Source organism: Gymnoscopelus microlampas (genome assembly GCF_963454915.1).
Source record: "Gymnoscopelus microlampas genome assembly, chromosome: 24".
In the NCBI taxonomy this organism is placed as follows: Eukaryota; Metazoa; Chordata; class Actinopteri; order Myctophiformes; family Myctophidae; genus Gymnoscopelus; species Gymnoscopelus microlampas.
In genome coordinates, this window is record NC_139961.1 from 30,596,511 (window position 1) to 30,619,710 (window position 23,200).

Genomic DNA, 23,200 nt, shown 5'->3' on the forward strand with positions numbered 1-23,200 from the left:
CAATCGGCGACATTCCATTTCGCAGTAGTCGCGGTTTATGTTAAACAGTGTTCAGCGAGGAGAAAAAAACTCAGAGATAATGGCGAAAATCTCCGGATACGGATATTTCCATATCCGGGTGTGCTACAATGAAATGTGTCACTGCGAGGGAGGCCTACAATGAAATGTGAACCTGCGAAAAAAAAAAAAAAAAAGACCAATCGCGTAGATCTACGCGATTGGCACGCAATGTGTTAAAAAAAAAAGAATTACATATATATTCAATATTTCAATAGTTATTCAACATAAAATTCTCTTTCTCTAAACCCCTTAAGACCTGAGGCCGTGGAGGCCATCTCAAAAATCTTTGTTCCAGGGACCCCCAGATTGAAGCAAAGATTTGAGTTACAAATATTTGCTTAAAAAATAAATATATTCAAAGATTTGCACACATTTTCACTATTTTTCAAAAATAGCAGATATACAAGCTCGTAGCACGGCACTCGGTGCCGCGCTACGAGCTGATCCAATCCTACTGTCATGCTTATATCCCATATTATCTCCGCCAACAGCAGGAGAACGGAGAACGGAAAACTAGGGCAGAGAATGTTGTTTTCACCCCTGTCCGTCTGTCTGTTAAGTCCATCTACAGCTAATCCTGTAGACTACTTCACAAATTTCTTGCGCACGCTGCCAGCAGCCAATACCTGAATATGTTTACATCGGTCACGGACACCTGTCTGTCAAGTATATTCAATTTACTTCTAGCAAGAGAGTGTGCATACAACACCAATGTTTTACATTTAGTCAGAGACAGAAAGAGAGAGAAACAGACAGCATGCGTGCATGCCTGCGTGCGTGCATGCACGCACACACACGGGACTGGCAGTATTCAATTAAAGATCAAATCTAACAGAGACACAATAGAGACACAGAGGGAGAGGGTCAATTACATTTTACGTTTTCTCAGAGACAGGGTCTAGGGTCCCTCCCCTTTGAGAGACAGGTTTGGTATGACTCGATTGGGAAATCTGGTGGCATCACACACTACAGGATAATCTCATAAGAGTCTCTGATCGTATTATCTTGATCATCCACACACTACATGATTTTTAAATAATGGTGCATAACACACTGCATGATTTTATTACGATTATTGTGCTTGCAGAAGCAATACAAACGAACGCAGCAGCACCTAACCTGATTACATGCGAAGCAGTAGCAGTAGCAGTAGCGGTTAAACCTGCAGTGGTGATGGACAAATGGTTGTGATAAACAGTACCAGGTAAGACATGTTATAGACAGTCGTGTTCTTGCCACATATCTAAAAGTCTCAGCTGTCCAACTCACCACAGGTTGTTTTGACCAGTTACGTGCCAACATTCCATTCATTCACTTCACATCTCCTTGTAGACTGTCTTTCGCTCGGTCACGTGCGACTCTGAACCGCTCACACTACAGGATAATATTGGCCGATCTTCGCTCCCGATCTATGTGACTGGTACCGTTGTTTTTGGGTCGGAAACAACTCTCCCGAGTATCAGGGGAGTGTTCCGTACCCCAGCTTAGATAGTGAGCGAGTGTCGGGTATGATTATCCTCTAGTGTGAGCGTTTCAAAGATCCAATCTTAAGCCTCCAGATTTGCATTTGTTTGTGGTGGCCATCCCAACAATTTTCAAACATGTTTGATATTTATCTGGATCGCTACTGTGGAACAATACGGGCATCGTGCATGACCGAGAGAAAGAGAGAAAGGAGACAGATGTGAAATTAATGAGTGGACATTTGGCAGCAGTCCAAACAACCTGTGGTGAGTTGGACAGCTGGGGCTTGTAGATACTGTATGTGGCAAGAACACTGTCTATAACGTGTCTTCTCAGACATATCACTACCGCTCGTCACCACTGCAAGTTCAAGCGGCTGTGCGGTTTGTTGTTTAAATCTATGCTACTGCTACTGCTTCCACATGTGATCGTGTGAGATGAAATGACACGAGGTGCTGCTTTCGAGCAAGCCCGAGAATCTGAATAGAATCCGTGTGTGATGCCTCATTGTTTTAAAATCTTGTAGTGTGTGCATGTTTAAGATAATAACTATAAGAAAATAGGATTCCCCTGTAGTGTCAGATGCTCGAATATTTCCAAATCGTTTAACATTTAAAAAATCCTATAGTGTGAGTCCAGCTTTAATAAAAATAAATTGAATTTCACATATATTTTTCATCGATACTGAATGTAATTACTGGAGGCCACACTCACAGCGTTCACATCACCACGCCACAGTTTTATGCCGGCGTTATAAACTTGCCCAGCATTGCTTGCTCTACCTTAAAAAGAGCAAATAATGGTTCACTCTCACCTTTGCCCTCACTCAGAGGCCTCTCTTTGCCCTTGTGCATAGGCAGCTGTGGCAGTTCTTTTACATACTGAGGCTGAATGGGCATCTCATTCCCCAGGTACTGTTGCTGGGGGAAGCCGTCATTGTACTGCGGCAAGGGCTGGTGCTGCTGAAGGGGCTGCTTGTGTCCGTAATACGCCCCGCCGTGGACAGAGGACCACGTGCACAGCTGGAAGGCCACCATGCAGAGATGGACAGGTCGGATGGTCATGGTTTCTGCAGCAGAGTAGAAAGGGGACAGTCAGAGGGGAGACATATCAGATAGTAAAGATTAGAAAAGCCGGTTTGTCCCTCGGCTCACCCAGTGTATGTGTCGAAGTGTCTGAGCAAGACACTTAACCCCTAACTGCTCCCCGGGTGCCTTATTAATGGCATCCACTGCTCCTAATAATAAAAAGATGCAATAATAATAAAAACTAAATAATTAGGAAGGGTAAATGCAGAGGAAGAATTTCAGGTATGTACAAATGTACTTGACAAATACCCTAACAACAATTACACAATTATCTTTTGTGTTATTATTATTCATTATGAATGTTCTCCGCTTTATCCCCTATTTTAAGTTGATGTTTCAGTTTGCATTTACAACATGAACACAATGGGCATTCAGGAGCAGTTCAGTCTTCTTTCCCCAAATCAATATTAACAATAATTGACATAACGTCCTATTACTTCTCACAATGAATGAATTGCCTATTGTAATAATAGAATATTATACTGCCATATACAGTGTATTGTAATTATGTGTCACATAAATCATTTAATAAAGTTAGACCAATGTTGCCAAGATGTAGGCATGAATGAATATTATAGTTAATAGCCTAATTAAAATATTGCACGCCGAAGTGCAAACATAGCATTGTGTAGCTTGATTTTCACACTTGAATAAGGAGAGTAACTGGATGCACAGCGTGGTATAATTATGTTTACCATAATTACATACTGTAGGAGCTCACTAGAAGATACTGAAGTGTGTCTTGAACAGATGCCTCATGGCCCAAAGTATCGTAGTATTACGTTTTTTATCAACAAACAGTTGAACAAAAATTACACACACGTGCGCGCGCGCACACGCACGCACACACACACACACACACACACACACACACACACACACACACACACACACACACACACACACACACACACACACACACACACACACACACACACACACACACACACACACACACACACACACACATGCTTGTCATGTTCTGAGGTGGTTTTAAACAAACATCGCCAAGCATTGATATTCTCACTTGTCAATTTGTGAAATGCGGTTAGTCAAGCATAGGCTTTTAGACCAAAGTGGGGTCCGGGGACCCCCAGGGGTCATTGAGGGTGCAGATTGAGCAACAGTTTAAACACTTAAGCCCTTTCGGCTAATCGAAAATAACCCATCTACAAGCTTGTCGTGATGCGAAACGTTGTGAGCTTGTAGATCTGCTATTTTTGAAAATGTTTGACAAATCTTCTCTTATGGGGTCCGCAGCCAAATACATATTATAAATTTGGCGTCATTGACGTGGAAATGTTTGAGGACCACTGTTTTAGACTGTTTTAGACGTCTACGTCTAGAGCCTATGCATTTGATGTACTGCCTCGTGTTTTCCTTGCTTACTGTAAATCGCTCTGGATTAAGAGCGTGGACCTGCTAAATGCCTAAATTGCAAATTCAGCCTTTGAACCCTTGTGTATGCACATGCGAGCTGGTAACATTTCAAGAGCAACAATACACTTTCCTCAACTCCTCAGACCTGTGTGTGTGTGTGTGTGTGTGTGTGTGTGTGTGTGTGTGTGTGTGTGTGTGTGTGTGTGTGTGTGTGTGTGTGTGTGTGTGTGTGCGTGCGTGCGTGCGTGCGTGCGTGTGATCCAAGAGGCTTATTTGTAGGGATGTCCGATATTATCGGCCTCCCGATATTATCGGCCGATATTAGCATAAAAATTGATATCGGGAAAATATCGGTATCGGTTTTTGAAAAAAAAAAACTTTTTTTTTTTTTTTTTTTTTGCTTTATAAATAAGTTACAGGAGTTCTTACTGTATATGGTGTGTGTGATATGAAATTTGAGCTTACCCTAATCACAATAATCCCCGCATATATCGGTATCGGTTGATATCGGTATCGGTAATTAAGAGTTGGACAATATCGGTATATCGGTTATCGGTAAAAAAGCCAATATCGGACAACCCTACTTATTTGTGACTCATCCATACAGGTACAAGCAGGGAATCTTGGTGTGGCAAGCTCTGTGCTAACAATTACAAAATAACAAAAGATAATTATTGGAACACAGGTTATTTTTTTCCATTTCCAATGGTTTTGGACATAATGAGGTTACATAATATACAGTATGTACAGTGTGTGCAAAACTACAACAAGGGGTATTTACAAATTGAATGCTTTATTTGTGTGTGTGTGTGTGTGTGTGTGTGTGTGTGTGTGTGTGTGTGTGTGTGTGTGTGCGTGCGTGCGTGCGTGCGTGCGTGCGTGCGTGCGCGCGCGCGCGCACACATGCGTGCGTAGTACACCACTACTGGTTGCATATCTGCTGCACGGCTGCATGCACCAAATATGTGCCATGCTTAAAGGGCCATACCAGAGGTCTGCCATGTTTAGTCCATTGACTATGACTCATAGTAGTGTATACTTGACATTACAGATGACCATTTTCCAAAGCAGCCTGTCGTTTGTTTGATTCTGGAGGAAGCCTATCAGACTATCAAGTCTGATGTAGTATTATTATTATTATTATTATTATAAGCCACTGTATTGATTCCATTCATTTCAGTACAGTATGAAACTGTAGGCTCTGTAATAGTTTGCCCCTACATATTTGTGCTGCTCAGTCACTGGCTAGAGGCTATTAAATCATTATTAAACACTTACTTTTTCTCCTTGGCCTTCAACTCTAACCACTTTCATCCTAGTCACTGGTGTCCCTATTTTGGGCATGTCATTAATGGGCGATCTACAATTATGAGCCAATCTACAATCTCACAATGGGTTGCAACACGCCGCGAGTTTGTAGATCAGCTATTTTTGAGAAGTTTTAAATAGGGCTTAAGTAAATAAAGCCACAGAGTGGCTAACATCAATGGAAGGTATTGCAGGTCCATTCACTTGTTTATTTTTAATCACAAATTGAAATCAATTGGCCAAATTGTTTTATACTAACTGTTTTTATCATCATGCTGCAAAGAAAATGTCATATTTCAAAATACATTATTCCATAGTGTAAAATTGTGTTTTTGTTTCATCAATGGTCTTAGAGATGCTGGTAGATTACCTGTGGAACAGTTCAGTCAGTCAGTGTCAGCATCAGGCAGGGTCACTGCTGTTCAAAGCAAAGAACTTGGGTTGCCTTGCTCTGTCAAACCTCCAGTGGAAAATAAAGGATGGGAATAAGAGACAAAACAAAAAAACACAACAATAAATAAAGGCAAAAACCTGACAGCTGAAGCTCCTTCGACAAGTCTGACAATAAACGATTCCTTCATGGCAAAAAATATCCAATGCATGCCGTCGCCTATCGTGCAGATCTTTTATTATTCAGTTTTGTAGTTTCTAGTGTTTTAGGTATAACTCATCATGTGGATACTTATACGGTTTGTGGTGTTCATAGAGCGCACCTGTCTTCCCAGTAAAGCTGGAAATGTGGGTGTCATGCAACCGGCAGAAAAGAATAGCAGATATACAAGCTCACACAGCGTTGCACCTTGACATGTTGTGAGCTTGTAGATTTGCTAATTTCGCACAACATCATATATCATGCCCAGATATTACTGTAGCTCTATGTACCAAACCTTTAACCCTGTGTCTAACATCTTCAATATTCAATGTATTATAAACTCTGCAGTTTATTTATTATTATCCAGATTACCCTGGACGTGTCGTTTAGTCTGACAGGTTATTAACCTGAAATAGTATGTGTTTAATTACAAAGTCTAATTACAATTTTATTTTGGCTGTAAATTACTATGGTCGCAGTTCCAAGAGAAATTACTTGCTAAATCAAAACGATACTTGAGTTCTGCACAAATATAACATCAACTTTTTCGATTAATTGAGTACAAAGAATGGAAACAAGCCATAGTGCTTTCTTGGGTTTAAAATCCTCTTAACAGACCTTGTATTGAACTGTACTTCCCTGTGCTTGTCTTTGCAAACTGTTAATAAAGTATTCAATCAATCAATCAATCAACTGAAAGGCACTTGCAGCAGAAAATGCTCATCATTTTGAAAGAACATTGAGCGACATCTAGAGACAGCTAAACAGAATGCATTCTGTCTGAACCACATTGTCTACACTACTGGATAGTGTAATCTGAGTTCCCAGAAGTTTTCGCCAGCTCTCGCATACAAACGGGAGGGGCGAGGAAACTTCTGGGCCAGAGCCCTGGTATTTGTGCACGGAATGTAACTTACGCTCAGAATCTGAGCGGACACGCCTCTTACCGGTCTGAGAGCTGTGCAACTCGTCTAAGCAGTCCGACGAGAGGCAAACAGCAGTACACAACAATGGCGGCCGCAATTTCTCAAGGAGAAATTGCTTCCCGTCGCTCCTATTTAGGCTCGTTTCCATTGTGGTAACGGATTTACAATGGAACTGAAACACTATCGAAATTAATCTGATAAATGGGTACTCTCTCCTGATTGGCTGGAATTGTGTAACTTTATTAATGAACATGACCAACGACATGTATGCTATCACAGGTTATGTTTTTTAAATAATTCGCTTGGCCGTTTGCAATATTCATAGGGAAACATAACTAGCATTGTGCCTAGGTCTGCACTGGCTTGGGGGGCATGCAGTAAGACAAACCGTAACATTCTCACCTCCCTCAATAACTTTAATCAAGCAAGGCCATTAATCCACAGTTGCTACAGTTGTTTAGTGATAAAACATTGAAAGACTAATGCTGGTTACAAGTCTAGGGACCAAAATGCGCCGTGTGCCACTGTGCCTACATACTGGTTGTAACTACAGGATGTAAGGACAACAAAAGCCATGTCATTCATGAACTATGATAAACTATTCATTTTTAGAAAAGGTTCTTTCGACCTTCCTCAGAGTCCTTCATGACTCTGAGGAAGGTCGAAAGACCGAAACATCTGTCAACTTTTTACTTGCACTGTAACAATAAAAGGCTTAAATTGTCCGTGTTGCTCCAGCGTTCATCTCTTCTGTATCTATTGTCCCTACCCTTGTGACGCACCGGACTGGCCGTTTAAGGCTGAGGCGCAACAGTAGAATCCCTTTGTTTAATCACCCTGTCTGTAGATTGAATGGAGCACAAGTGTATTCAACAGCCTGTCAAAGTAATTGTATCCATCTACAGCAAGTCCCTGATATAAAGAGTGACAGTACTAGCCGACTAAATATTTAGACTCCATGTGCAGTGGTGGAAAAAGTACTCAAATGTTTTACTTAAGTAAAAGTGGCAATACTGCAATGTAGAAAAACTCTGTTGCAAGTAAGTTCAGAAATTCAAAATCTACTTGAGTAAAAGTACAAAAGTATCGGTATAAAAATGTACTTAAAGTACCAAAAGTAGAAAGTACCCATTATGCAGAATGTCCCATTTCACAAGTTTTCAAATGCATACAAATCTTTAGAAAATAGCAGATCTACAAGCTCACAATGTGTTGCATCGCGACGCATTGTGAGCTTGTAGATCGGCTATTTTCAAATGGCCAAAATGTATAGGGCTGAAGTGGCTTGTGTATGTTTTGTAATAAAAATCCAAATCTACAAAGTAACTAGAAACTAAAGTTTTCCTATAATTGTAGTGGAGTAAAAGTACAATATTCCCCTCTGAGATGTAGTGGAGTAGAAGTTAAAGTATTGAAAATTGGAAATACTCCAGAATACATCAAAATGGTACTTAAGTAGTACTTCATGAGTAAATGTACTTCATTACTTTCCACCTCTGTCCATGTGTGATAACAGTGTTGAGTACATACAGTCACAGAATGCACAGACATACAGCGCAGTGCATTTGAATTGACTCAGCTAGATTCAGGGACGTGCACAGACTCTAGGTGGTGCTAGAGCACCTGCCCTTTGCCCTCTTGACCAGAAGTGCCCTTTTGAAAAAAAGAAAGTTTAAAGCAGGGGTCTTCAACAGGGGGTCCTCAGAGTTACTACAGGGGGTCCGCCAATTCTTTATGTGATATGATTTTTCTTTTTACCATAACCACTCGAAACCTAGCATCCCTTTTCTGAGGAGAACTTTAGCCAAAAATAGCAGATCTACAAGCCCACAACCCCTCGCGCTGCGAGGCGTTGTGTTAGGGAGGGGGAACCGCCAGGTGCGGGAGGCCGGTCTTCGTTGAATTGGTTTGAAGAACCTATTGGGGGAGTCCTGTAATGATGGGCTTAATTACCGGAGTTATGCTAGAATGGTGGAATCCAGTAGAGGATGAATCTTACTACTAGAGTTAGGGGTTTAATAGCTTGCAACCAAAGGTTAATCAAAGATTAACTAAGATTGTAAGAAGGTCAGCTTAGTCGATTGTTAAAGAGAATATATGAATTTATAATCGAACGCTGAAGACTGAAGTCGATGGACAGTTATAGAGCAGTAGGATGACGTCATAGTGGGTTCGTCGTTGGAGATGACGTAACGGTTATGTGACCGTTACGTCACCCTTTCATGGACTCCCCTGGGTGGGGAGTCCATGAAAGGAGTGGGGGAGTCCCGACGAATGGGGATGGCCGGGAGTTGGTCTGGGTGGGGAGTCCATGACTGGAGGTAGGGGGCCCATCGGAATTCATTCAGATTAGGACGGGGCACGCAGGTACAGCAGACTAACCCTAACCCTAACCCTAACCCTAACCCAGGTACAGCAGAGTCCATAAAGGCAGTGAACCTAAGGGTCAGAGTACGGAGGTCCGCCCGAGCAGCGGCACACTCAGTCCTTACATTCGTACACTCAGCTCTAGAAGCGGCCAGTTCGCGGTCATAAGCGACGAGCCGCTCGGAGAGGACCCGAACCTGGAGGGCAGTGTCGGCCAATTTGTCCTGGTGGGCGGCCGTCAAACGAACAATGTCCCCCCGGTCAGAGAATCTGGCGTGAATGGGTGTTGGAGTGAGGGGGGGGGGGGGAGGAGGTCGGTGTCCTCGACTTTGACCCGAGAAAAAGGCTCAGAAAAATTTTGAGGCTCAGCCTTGATGACAAGGGGGGAGCTCGAACCAACATCAACATCGGTCATGGGGGAAACCTCTTCTTTAGGGATTTTGGAAGAATCCATCTGGAAATCTGCTAAAAAAATCAAACGTGGTTCGATTATAATGTTAGGGAGGGGGAACCGCCAGGTGCGGCAGGCCGGTCTTCGTTGAATTGGTTTGAAGAACCTATTGGGGGAGTCCTGTAATGATGGGCTTAATTACCGGAGTTATGCTAGAATGGTGGAATCCAGTAGAGGATGAATCTTACTACTAGAGTTAGGGGTTTAATAGCTTGCAACCAAAGGTTAATCAAAGATTAACTAAGATTGTAAGAAGGTCAACTTAGTCGACAGTTAAAGAGAATATATGAATTTATAATCGAACACTGAAGACTGAAGTCGATGGACAGTTATAGAGCAGTAGGATGACGTCATAGTGGGTTCGTCGTTGGAGATGACGTAACGGTTATGTGACCATTACGTCACCCTTAACACGTTGTGGGCTTGTAGATCGGCTATTTTTGGCAAAGCGGTATAGGTGTAGAGGAAAAAAAGAGCAGACCAAGTCAACAAAAAAAGTATAATTTACTTGAGCACCTGCCCCTCAAAATGTCTGTGCACGCCACTGGTTTCTACAGTCTGTAGTGTAGGGGGAAGAGGAATTCAACGTCTGGCAATATAAAGTAAATATAATATCACAGCTGACGGACAGTATGACAACCTGCTAATGTTTGTAGAATTGGCAAGTATTCAGTTTGAGAGAAATTATCTCTTTTTATGCAGACGGAGTCCAATAACGGCATGTCTTTAATCTGGATCTCTGACTTCATGTCATGTTGATGACTTCAGCCCAAATATGTTACTTATCATGCATACAGTACTGGGCCTACAGTATTGTTGCTGTCAGGCAGAAACATTGTATCACCATATTTCAACTTTTTCAATGTTCTTCCATAAATGAATACCCTACCCTAAAAAACAATGTGTCGCAATGTACAGTATTGTGAGCTTGTAGATCTGCTGTTTTTGAAACATTTTGAGAGTGAAAGTGGTTCAGTGTGTCTGTGGGTTTTATTAATATTTAACCAATGAATGAATGATATTAGAGCTTGTGACCAAAAATAGCTATATTGGGTCCATTGGAACACAGGTGTTTTTCTCCATTTCCTGAAAAGTAACAGTTTTGGACAATGGACATACATGGTTTCCCCCCGACAGCGACTATACTCTCCCACTGTGGCAACTCTCAAACCCTCAGTATGTTGATACCGTGGTTGACTCTTTCTTTAGAGTTGAAGTTCAACACATTCCTATCCCTAAAGGGACATTAAGTTTGCAGCTGTCATCATGCAACACAGTAAAAGCAATAAAGAAAATATAGAGTGCAGGGAATTGCACGTTGAAATGAGACATAATGCGCAGTAGATTTAATCGCCAGATTGTTGTGTTTAGGTGTGTGTGTCTGTGTGTGTGTGTGCGAGCGCGCGCGCGCGTGTGTGTGTGTGTACTTGCACTGCTATTTGTGTGAGAACTAAACGTCCTTTCAAGGATAGAAAGATGATTAAAATGACAGAAAGTGAGAACATTTTGTAGCTGGTTGCATCACTGGGGAGCTGTGTCCTCCATCCAGGACACATACGACGAATATCAATATCACAATGAATTAAAACTTTTGCCTCCATTATGATTAATGAACAAAAGCAAAGTGAAAATCTACAAGCTCGCGTGACAGCAATCTTTGCTATTTTTGGAGACCCCCGCGACACAACACCAGCTTCTCGATTATTCGATTAAATGCAAAAAAATCTAAGAAAATTCACCTGGGAGTGCAGACTGAGTGAGTGCAGATTGTTTCTATAGACTGTTCACTGAGAGTCTGCACCCGTCTGTCCTTCTCTTAATCAATTGACAGTAGGGCACGCTCAGCTCGGGACTTCTGTCCCATAGTATTTGAATATGATTATGCGATTAACCTACATGAGCAATATATATATATATATATATATATATATATATATATATATATATATATATATATATATATTTTTTTTTTTTTTTTATATATATATTTTTTTCTAAATATATATATTTTGGATAATTACACAGCCCTATGTTGAGTGAACACAGCCTGTACTGTAGGCTTATCAGACACGCCGTGTGACAAGTGGCTACATAGCCACAAAGCCACTGGCAATAGCTACAGTAAGAAGCTACTTCCCACAATCAGGCTTATATTATGAACGAACAGACTTGGGAAAAACGTAACATGCAGCAAGTTTTAACCCTGACGCATGTGCGTTGAATACATACATATAGAGATACATGCATATAGATATTTATACATACATATTGCGCAATGCACACATACACATAGGGTTAACATCTAGATGTAGGAAGTAGGAACCAAGCACACAGCACCTACAAGTACCTCAACGATGCTGTGACCAATGTGACCTACGGTATATTACTATTATTATATATGCAAGACAGTGTAGCTCAAAAGACAGCACACATCTCTCATAGAAGAAGTTGCCCAACTATCACTACTACTACCACCACCACAGTTTCTCTCTCTCTTTCTCTCTCTCTCTCTCTCGCTCTCTCTCTCTCTCTCTCTCTCTCTCTCTCTCTCTCTCTCTCTCTCTCTCTCTCTCTCTCTCTCTCTCTCTCTCTCTCTCTCTCTCTCTCTCATATCTACCCATCTACAGGTTTCTGTCTCTGACTCACAACTTGCCTTTGACTTTAATTAAAGGTGTAGGACCCTTTTTAAGCTGTTAATTGATAGTTGTTGCTTGTGATAAGACAAGTTCTTCATATTATTGTGCATTTGTGGACTGCTACTTTTTTTGGATAAATCTGCTTGTTCCATTAGGCAATTTTGATATGGGATAAATATTACTGTGACATCATCTCTGTTTGGTATGTATAGACAATAATAATGTGGCATCATGTCTGTTTGTGTGGACAGGTGATATCATTGATACATCTGTACCATGTGTGGTGTGGGGGTGTACTGTATAGGGCATCGCAGTTACCGCCCACTTCCTGGTTCCACTGCAAAATACTCAATGCATTTTTCCCATTGACATTTCCAAAAATATTTATATCAATTAATTTAAGCCTAGAATCAAGCTATCCAGGGTCCTGGTGAATCATGACCATAAAACGTTTGATTCTGTGAAAACGTCTTTTTGAAAACGGCAAAACAAAGGGTATTTATTAAATATAGTATATCATATAATTAAATATAAAATAAAAAAAATCACAGAAAAAAATGTTTAATGGTCATGATTCACCAGGACCCTGGATGGCTTGATTCTAGGCTTAAATTAATTGATATAAATATTTTTGGAAATGTCAATGGGAAAAATGCATTGAGTATTTTGCAATGGAACCCGGAAGTGGCCGCAACTGCGATGCCCTATTACTGTGTCAGTGTTCATCCAACACTGGAGGACACTGATTTCCTTTCCAGCCAGAACTAGTCAAGCTGAAATCTGTAGCACAATACTTCCACCACAAGGGGGCACACGCGCATCACGCAAAGTTGCCAGCCATGATGACAAGCTCTCAAGGATAGTTCCAAAAAAACAACCAGTAGTTCACAGTGGCCATACAAAAATATTTTGCAGTCTCCATCTCCCAGTCTTCCATTTTGAGTTGAGAATTCATCAGGAAATGTTTGCTCTATTTCATGTTGTCTCACTCTCTCCACCTCTCTTCTTACTTAAGACAGCAGCCTTATGCTGACTTTATAGCCTCAGCCTGCTAGCTGTCTGATGATATGCCAGATATGGTCATACACTGTGGTGGAAAAAGTACTAAAATGTTTTACTTAAGTAAAAGTACAAATACTGCAATATAGAAATACTCTGTTACAAGTAAATGTCCGGAATTAAAAATGTACTTGAGTAAAAGTACAAAAGTATTGGTATGAAAATGTACTTAAAGTACCAAAAGTAGAAAGTAATCATTATGCAGAATGTCCCATTTCAGGTTTTCAAGTGTATAACAATCTTTTGAAAATAGCAGATCTACAAGCTCACAATGCGTGGCATCTCGACGCATTGTGAGCTTGTAGATCGGCTATTTTCAAATGCCAGAAATATTTATAGGGCTGAAGTGGTTAATGTAAGTTTTGTAATAATAATCCAAATCTTCAAAGTAACTAGTTACTAAAGTTTTAAAATAATTGTTGTGGAGTAAAAGTACAATATTTGCTCTGAGATGTAGTGAAGTAGAAGTAAAAGTACTGAAAATTGGAAATACTCCAGTAAAGTTGAAAATCCAGTACAGTAAAAGTACAGTACTTGAGTAAATGTACTTTACACGTCATACATTAGGCCAAATCACACAAGCCCCTCCTTTAACGTCAGGAGTCAAGCCCACAGAAGAAAGAAAAAAAGAATGAACGTCGCCTACATTCCTCATCTCCATTGCCTCATTCACACATCCATTCAAACAGCAATCGAAAGGCCTTGTGGTCACGTTTCCTTGGGAGTTATACATTAGAGCCCATGCCGCTAAATGAGATGTAACAATTGTACGACGTCGCACAACTGTGTCGCGTGCCAGGAAAAAGCAGATCTACAAGCTCACAACGTGTTGCGGATGCGACATGCTGTGAGCTTGTAGATCTGTTATTTTCGGTGCGCGACACTGTCGTACCGCGGATCATAAATGAACAATTAGGGGCCCCGGAGAGTGCCGCCGTTTGGTTTAGACCGCAGAGTGCTCTTGCAGGGCGCCTTAATCCTTTAAACATGTCGGTGCTAAAGAGGCTGGCAAACCGCTGCCAAGAGCATGGTGTGAAAATAAACGCTGATGGTTGAATGTATGTTTTCCTCTGCTGTGGTATTTGTTGCTCTAAAACGGAAAAAAGATGCCAAAGAGATCAAATATAAAATTCTGATTGAGAGTTGGAAGTACAACCCCAGAAAACAAGTGATAGCCTTGTTTTTCTTTCTTTCTGAATTAGTAATAAAGTAAACACTATTATGTCTTATAATTGCCATCAGAAGGTTTTACCCTTGTATGATCAAAACCACTAATTATACAGGTGGTGTAAAACTGGCTATAAAGACTGTATATATAAGAAGATTCTCAACCTAAGCTAAAATCTAGCAAATGGGAAATTAGTTGCTGAGACACAGTAGGAATATAAAAATATATATTGGCTACTAGAGTGTTGTTGAATGATCTAATTGATAAAGAAAAATCTTGACCCAATCCCAATGCACAATAACAAGACGAGGTTACACCTACAGTACAATTGCAATTTGTTCACACCAGCCCACTAATGGCTGCGACACGTCAATTAACAAGGCGGTACCTCTCAAATAGCAAAAAGACACTTAATCACCTTAGAGGCCTTTCCTCGCTGCAAGCTTGAAGGCCTCTGCCCTCTGCGGTTCCCTTGTCTAGTTCGATGAGCCAAGCCTGTCTTGGCTTGCCTCTGGGGTTTTGGCCTCCTCTATTTCGCCTGGCGTTGGGTCGCTGCTCTGGGACTTGCTCGAGGCATGAGCGAGGGCTCTGACACCGCACAGGGGATCCAGCCAGGCACTCGCTGCTGTCCAGCAGTCCCTGTGCAAAGAAGAAAAGGAAAAGCCAGGCTGAATGGCAGGCAGTGAGGCTCCATGGCGTTTCTCAGGAGGCTGGGGTTTGTAACACCGAGTTGCCATCCCCAACCAGACAGAACTTGGCCTTGATACAGTTTCCCTAAGACACACGTCTACTTGTTTTGTGTGTGTGTGTGGGCGGGGGGGGTGCTTGTATTACTATACTTGTGAGGGCCAAATATCGCCATTCGCCGCAGTTTAGCAGAATTTGAGAAAGTGTCGAGTTCGACTTACATAGGAAAAGATTCAGGTTGGGGCTAGGGTTAGAATTAGGCATTTGTGGGTTAAGGTTAGAGTTATGCCTGATTTATATTTAATTACACGTCAGTGTTGCGTCGCAAGCTTTAGATCAGCTACTTTCAGTGCAAAACTCCGGCATGCAACTGAGTATAAGTCAGGCTTTAGGGTTAAGGTTGAAAATGGCAAAAAGATAGAAATGGCAATTATAAAATTGCTGTTCAAATTTTTTTAAGAGCTCATAAAAAATGTAGGGGGGGGGGGGGCTGAACAGTAGACAAGAAGGTTCACAGATGCCGCCAGTAAAAAATATTTTACACATGGCAAAATCCTATTATTTTATACTGAGTGTGTCCCTTCTTGGAAGGGAGTCTGATAGTGTTGGAGGCCACAGGTGGCTTGTAAAGATGAGAATGGAAAGTGTTTCTGTCCTTCAAACTGTGACTTTGCGCAGGCACTTTTACTTCAAAACAGCATTTGCTTAAAAAAGAAATGGTCTGATATTTAAGAGCAATTTAGATACTCAAGTTTAAATGACCTACAGTATTCCTAAAAACATTCCTTTTAAGACAACTCATTAAAGGCCATTTAGACAAATTGTGGAAATCATAAAAAATAAATTTAAAAAAGAAAGGTTTTAGTCGATTAGTCAACCCAAGGTTCCAATTCTAGGATACAGTAAATATACTGTAGCTGTACTGTAAGAATGCCACATACACAAAAACTAATTATAGCCTATATACACTCAATCTACTTTTCATACTGTATATCACGTGGTCAAGTACAACATTCAAAACCATTAATCTCTAATTGGTATTCTAAATTGATTATCACACTTCGAACAATTTAAAACAAGGTCCCTTCAACCAAACATGTTATACTGCATTAGCTCTACTACTAGACACAGGCAGCTAAGAAAATTTGACTTTTCGTGTTGCCAACACCCAGTGCCCACTGCTGTTTCTGAAAACATCATATCAATGAGACCCGACACCCTCCAATCTCCAAGATCCACTACATGCGCTGACATTAACTGAAACAGACATAACGGCCATGTCATACAATGTTTTACTCAAAGTCAAATTGGACTTCGCTGCAGTCAGAAATCCCTTGCATTCTCACGACGGCACTGAAAAATCAAAGCATTATGCTTGGCAGGGACATCAGGCGCTCTTGATAACGGCAACGAGCCGAGACAGACAAACAAGGAGGCCGAATCGGCGCTTTGAAAGGCTTGCGTGTTCTTTCCCGTCCCGTCCTCCAAGGATACGTCAGACTTGTACCTAATTTATGCGCCATCATAGGATGGAAAATAGCAGATCGATAAGCTCACGACGTGTCACTGAAGCGCCACGTTGCGAGCTTGTAGATCTGCTATTTTCAGTCCACGACGCCGTCCTACGACAAAGTATAAATCGGGCTTTCTGCTTCAGCTTGCTGAGAGAAACCAGACAAAAACACATCCTATTTCATTTACCAGACAAGACCCCGCCGTGAATCACACAGCTCATTTAAAAAGCTGGACAGAACGTTTGGCAGTGTTCTCGCACTGTTCTATGTATGTACTGGGAGCTGGAAACAGGTGCCTAAGCTTCACTACTTATACATAGAACCTTGTCAGTCTGAAGGCATCAATGCATTGCCGTAAACAGAAACAGGAAACAGCAATTAAAGCAAAACAAGTGTGCCATTGTAAATGAAGAGACAAGAACATTACAATAACCAGTGGTGCATGATAATGTTAATGCTGTTAGTTTCATACAGTAGTTGATATATACCCTTTTCATATTCAGATTTCCATAAGTGATCCCATTGGTACCAATTGAAAAACAAATGATCATGTGTGTTGGATATTTAACTCTCTGTGAATGCATTCTCCCCCTCGTGCTTTTAGTATCAACAAGTATGGACATTTATGTATATACTATAATTAACTATAGTTGTGCAAAACATTACTCATCACGCATTCTGTGTGACTGACAGCTCTCACCAGACAGGTCTCACCATCTGAAATGCTGTGATGCTATAGTGAAAGGTGAACCTAAAGCTCTATATTTTGATAGCAATCATTGCTGTAAAGCCCAATGAATGCTACATTAGGAGAGCAGAAAAAGCTTCGGTTTGGGAGGGCTCCCCGAACCGAATTTAGTTTGGCTCTAAAAGTGTAGTATGCATTGGCCTTAACAATCATGGGTGGCACAGGGGTAAAGTACCTGCCTCCCACTGTGGAGTCTAGTGGTTCAAATCCACAGCACAGTGTCTATAGTATAGACAAGAGGGAGGGAAAAACAGCAATTGTGGTGTTCGTTCAGTATCCCAGGTGTCCCTATCTCTGCAGCTCTTTAGTAAACAGAAAATACATGTTCAGGTGGGTTACAAATTTCATCCAATCAGGAGAGAGAATCCCACAAACATTTATCTGCTTAAGTTCCAGTTTGAATTTTGTCTGCTAATTTATTTCATTACTTCCAATTTTACTTCCTTTTACTATCCTGTTTAAAGTTCTATCTCCTGATTGGATGAAAATGGTATCCCATACTGAAAATTAGCATTTTCTGTTTACTGAAGAGCTGGAGAGGTGGGGAGCCCCCTGTTACTGAAAAAAAAACACTCTTTAGCAATGATTGCTATGGAAATATAGAGCTATTTAACAATTAGGTAAAAGAAAATATCACTTACAGCACCTTAAGTCCTATTTTATGCTTCAGTTCATAGAAATGTTATTTTCAAATAATTTTCTTTTGAAACTTATCTGTATTGACATGCCCAAAATATTGATGCCAGGGTTAATGTGGATAAATAAACTCTGTTAAGTAATGGGTCTCACTGGCCCACCAGTTGGAGAAACGACATGAAGTACACGATGTAAACATCACATTGTCTTTATTTATCTCTAGGGCCTGGCCTTAGACAAATATGGTGGTCTGTCCAAGTTCTTATATAAATAATACGCTTCATAAAATCAAGGCGAGACGATTATCAAACCGATAATCCACGATGCTGTCTAGAAACAGAGAGCTCATGCACTTGGAAGGATTTGAAGACCAACTTTGTGAACTCAAACGAGCAGGGAAAAAAAACCCTCCACATCCCGTAACAATCAACCTCTGTGTGTGTGTCCAGACAGTCTCTTATGCCTAATTTATAATCTGTCATACAACGGTGTCGCGTGCCGAAAATAGCGGACCCGCAAGCTCACAACGCGTTGCGGATGGGACGCGGTGTGAGCTTGTGGGTCAGCTATAGTTTTTTGGACGCGTGACACCACCATGCGATGAAGGATAAATCGGGCTTTATTCATTAATATCTCTCCAGCAGCCCAGCACGTCTCTGAATGACATCATTAGTCTAAAGAGTCTCAGACTTATTGTTTCCAGCTTTGACTTATTGTATGTTCCCTTCTCCTCCTATCATCATCAACGGGTCCTCTCCCACACACAGTTTCGCAGATGAGGTTTGTGCCACGAAATACAGATTTTCTTCTTTATTTATATATATTTTTGAATGCAAACTCTGGCACAAAACCTTGCCAAAATCAGCAGCCTCTGTTCCCATGGTGATAACCCTAAAAATGTAAAACAGAGGAATCACTAAATAGCTTGTCAACCATGTTGCTTATTAACCACTTAAACCATAATTTGTTGACCGGGGTCCCCCAGGGCTCTATACTTGGTGTGCTCCTTTTTTCCCTCTTGGTGAAGAGGCGCCCATAGTCTGTTAGCCCCAGACTAGGGGTGCTAGGGTTAACGAGGTTAATCTATGCATTACAGATGAGATTAGTAAAAAGAAAAAGCTGTCTAATGTATAAAACAATGTATTTCACATATTGATTCAAACCATGCTCTGTATGGGTGATTTTGGGCTTCTGGGCAAGGCCACTCCGCTACTATACATAAGCATGTACATTACATGTCATGCAGCACTTGTGAAACAGAGCGACTTCTCTTTTAGGGTTACTTCAGATTTGTATTGACACCGTTGTGCGAGAAAGTAATTGGGCTTAAACCGGTTTTGTCTCGTCATCTCGTAAATCATGTCTCGTCATCTCGTAAAGCCTAGTTCTTTGGTCTGAACTAGGCTTTACATCAGTGGTTCCCCATATGTTTTTTTTCCCGGAGGGGGCTCCCCAGTGAAGTGACAATTTAAGGACTACTACATCAAAAGTAATCAACAAATTATACTATAAAAACTGGTCAAACATTGGCCAAATTGTCTATAAGAAAGAAGAAAGAAAGAGGCAAAAAACATAGCTGGAAAATAGCTGATCTACAAGCTCACAACGCCTCGCAGTTGCAACGCGAGGCATTGTGAGCTTGTACTGTAGATCGGCTATTTTCCTTATATTTATATGTGGAACCGAGTCAAACTAAATGTAATGTCTCAACTCCCTACAATTCCCCAGTTCAAATTATGATTATCTTGGGGGGTCTCGGCCTGAAAGGGTTGAGAACCACTGCTTTTACATGACGATAATCCCCCTCCTTTGACCAAGGCTACCCGCCCCACAGCGGATGCCTGTTCAGCTGCATGTCTTTGCCAACATTTACAACCACAGACGGCCCTGCTTGGTGATGAGCCACAAGTCTTCTATCACTCCGTGCACAGCTTTGAAAAAATAATCACATTTCCATTTCTCCTCAGTAGTGTGTGTTTTTTTCCCCTCCCTGACCGGTTCCAGATGGGCAACTCTAGAGCTCGATAAACAAACCGTGTTTGAGAGAAGAGGCATGCGAGGTACGGACCATGTCATTTGCTTACAGATATGGGTGCCAGTCTTAATTGCCGGTGGTCAGGTCTAGATTTTGTTTTTCGAAGAGCGGTTTTGAAGTTCACCCTTCCCAAATGGGTATGGACACCGGACTGTGCACAGTCAAAGAAAAGTTCTGATAAAAGCAAGGTTTTATTAACTCCCAATGGGAGATTTCATGTGTACTACCAATTACAAAATTGGGTGAATGAGGGAAAGACAGATGGGTGGATTAAAAAGGCAGTCCAAATTATTCAGAGGTACTGTACTGTTGTAGTAACAGAAGTAAAACAATAAAAATCACACACACATGCACACACACAGTGTACTTAATATTTAGAGACTTTTTTTTAACCGTTTGGTTTTTGTTATGATAGGACTGGCACTATCTCCCCCCCCCCCCCCCCCACACACACACACACACACACAATGCTGTGTGTCATACGTTGGCCCATGTTGACATGACTTAGTGTTTAGTGACATCCATCTGGCTTGTGTCCAGGTGATTTAACTCAGCTCAAACATCTCCAAATACCACCCTGCAAAGGTCACATCTCAGACAACACTGTGTCCTTGGTACAGGAACACACCAATTAATGCAAAAACTAACGTACAATTATTTTTGTTTAGAACCTTTCGTACAAATCTTTCCTTAACTAATATCTTATTATCTAATTATCTCAATGACATTCAGCAAACATTTTGATTTCTATCCCAGACCCTTCATTTATACGCAGTAAATCCTCAGTGTTGATTTAAATTGAGTGTAAATATCGACCCCAGTTTAACACTCCAAAGAATTATATCAACCACATGAATCCTACTGTAGCGTCCGTCTTCTAGGCATGTCATAACAGGCAAACATTCAGCGAACATAGCCGATCTACAAGCTCACAACACGTCACGTTGCGGCAGGTTGTGAACTTGGAGTTTGCCTATTTTCGGAGAAGAGATTTGGTGTAGAGGGGAAAAAAGGAGTACAGACCCCTGGGGGAACCCCAGTCAACTAAGTGTGGTTTAAGTGGTTAACACTGGACCAAACTTGGACCATATTGGGTCAGTTTTTGCACTCTCAATGTTAAATGAACACTGAGGATTTTACTGTGTAAACTAGCGTGGGTTCAAGCCCCTTTTGGAAACCATCCTGCCTTTAAATAAAAAAACGGGTGGAAACCGATCGTTGTTGTTCCGTTTGCTCCTCTCATGTCAAAAACAAAGAAAACATTACATTGATCCCGCTCCGCCCGACCCAGTTCCTCTCCCAACCTGTGAGTGTGTGTGTGTGTGTGTGTGTGTGCACGCACGTGTTTTCCGTTTCCAACATTCCTTCACACCTACTCGATCTCTTTACAGAGTGAGGTCCGGGGGCGTCCTGGTGGAGATCCGCGGGTATCGATTATGAGGCAGAATGGAGGTCAGTGAAGGCGGGGAGGAGGAGTTTTTATGGTGGCCCTCGCATTTTTAACACTTGTTCCAAATTACAGGCTGACCACAAAGCATGTTGAGGGAGGGGAGGGGGTGATGGGGGAGCGAGCGCTGCGCCCTTGCAGTGTTTGCATATATACTGTCCTCCTGACCTCTGACTTGCATTATACAAGCGTACACGCACGCGCGCACACACACACACACACACACACACACACACACACACACACACACACACACACACACACACACACACACACACACACACACACACACACACACACACACACACACACACACACACACACACACACACACACACACACACACACACACACACACACACACACACTCTGACCTCTTCACCCACCTCATTGACAGATTTCCCCTCCACTGCATTTAGGGGGAACCACAAGTCACCGACGCTCAGACCACAATTTTGATTTCATGCAGAGAGCAGACTGGGAGCAGAATTATTTTCCTATTAGCCTTGAGTTCTGTCAAAACAGAGTATCTTGTATCGGGGTTGGACAGTTAATGGCAATTCAGAGCTGAGAACTACTTGGGGATTTTGCATCCGAAAGCCAGCAGTTATTCTTATGTTTAGGAAAAGGCCCAGGGGGCGTGGGGTTCCACAGGAGTTTACCAGGGACAGGAAGGATGTATACCGGTGAATCCAACCATCCAACAACCATTTATTTTACATGACATGCGTTGTTTCCACATCCGTAGCGGTTCCACGGTCTGGGCGAGTGACAAACAAACAAACAAGGGGCTTCACAATCTTTTCCAAGCTTTTGGTTTTGACTCGTATATCTCTGGCTGTTGTCTGGGAGCAGAACCGTGACTTTCCGACCAACGCGCTCGTTGCCAGTTAAAGTATGCAGCACTTTCCTCTACAGAGATGGAGGTATGCTGGGAATTTTGTTGGAAATGTTGCAAAAAGTCCTGCATACTTACGCCTACAGTGAGTATCCTCGCTATAGGGCGGAGACCTTGCATGAATGTATGTCCATATTTCATCTGATGTTTTTTCATTAATTGCATCCTTCTACAAATTGAATACGCAATGTAAAAGGATGTGCTAATGGGACATTAGATGAGCCTAGACAGCATAGCTTCCCACAATGAACAGCAAATACAATTATGAGATACTTTTATTTACGCAAGTATTTCCATTATTTTATACAATATAATTTGTCTCGCCTACATCTCAAAAGCAAACATTGTACTTTTTACTCCACTACAATTATTTGACAGCTTTATTTACTAGTTACTTTACAGATTTAGGTTATTAATATAAAACACACATTAACGGATAAATGATATTATTGATAGGTTAAGTTACCCATCAGAACATAAAGTCCCCCATCTTAAGCAGCTGCGATATTAAAGTGTTACTACTAAACATTACTACTGAAATTAGAGTACAATCCTAGTATAATAGCAGACTGAATGCTTCAGTCCATTCGAGTGGAGTGGGTGGAGTCTAAGGTCTGGAACCAGGCAAGTACAATCCAAAAATATGATTGTGAAATGGGCCATTCTGCACGATCACTTTGGTACTAAAAGTATGTTTTGATGCCAATACTTTCGCACTTTTACTGTAACCATGTCT

The 23,200-nt window shown here is 41.5% G+C and overlaps 1 protein-coding gene across 2 annotated transcripts in view; it reads right to left on the reverse strand.

The window, feature by feature from the left end:
- The window catches only part of LOC311040446 (uncharacterized protein), a 34,445-nt gene that overhangs the window by 4,985 nt on the left and 6,260 nt on the right, over positions 1–23,200 (reverse strand). The window contains exons 2-4 of one of the 2 annotated variants that reach the window (XM_084050741.1): positions 14,918–15,138; positions 5,671–5,760; positions 2,339–2,593 (exon numbers count right to left, since the gene is read on the reverse strand). In XM_084050741.1, coding sequence (XP_083906867.1) covers positions 2,339–2,588 — 250 coding nt within the window. In that variant the 5' untranslated portion in view covers positions 2,589–2,593; positions 5,671–5,760; positions 14,918–15,138. The remainder of the gene's footprint in view (positions 1–2,338; positions 2,594–5,670; positions 5,761–14,917; positions 15,139–23,200) is intronic. The other variant, XM_084050742.1, reaches the window with a different exon arrangement.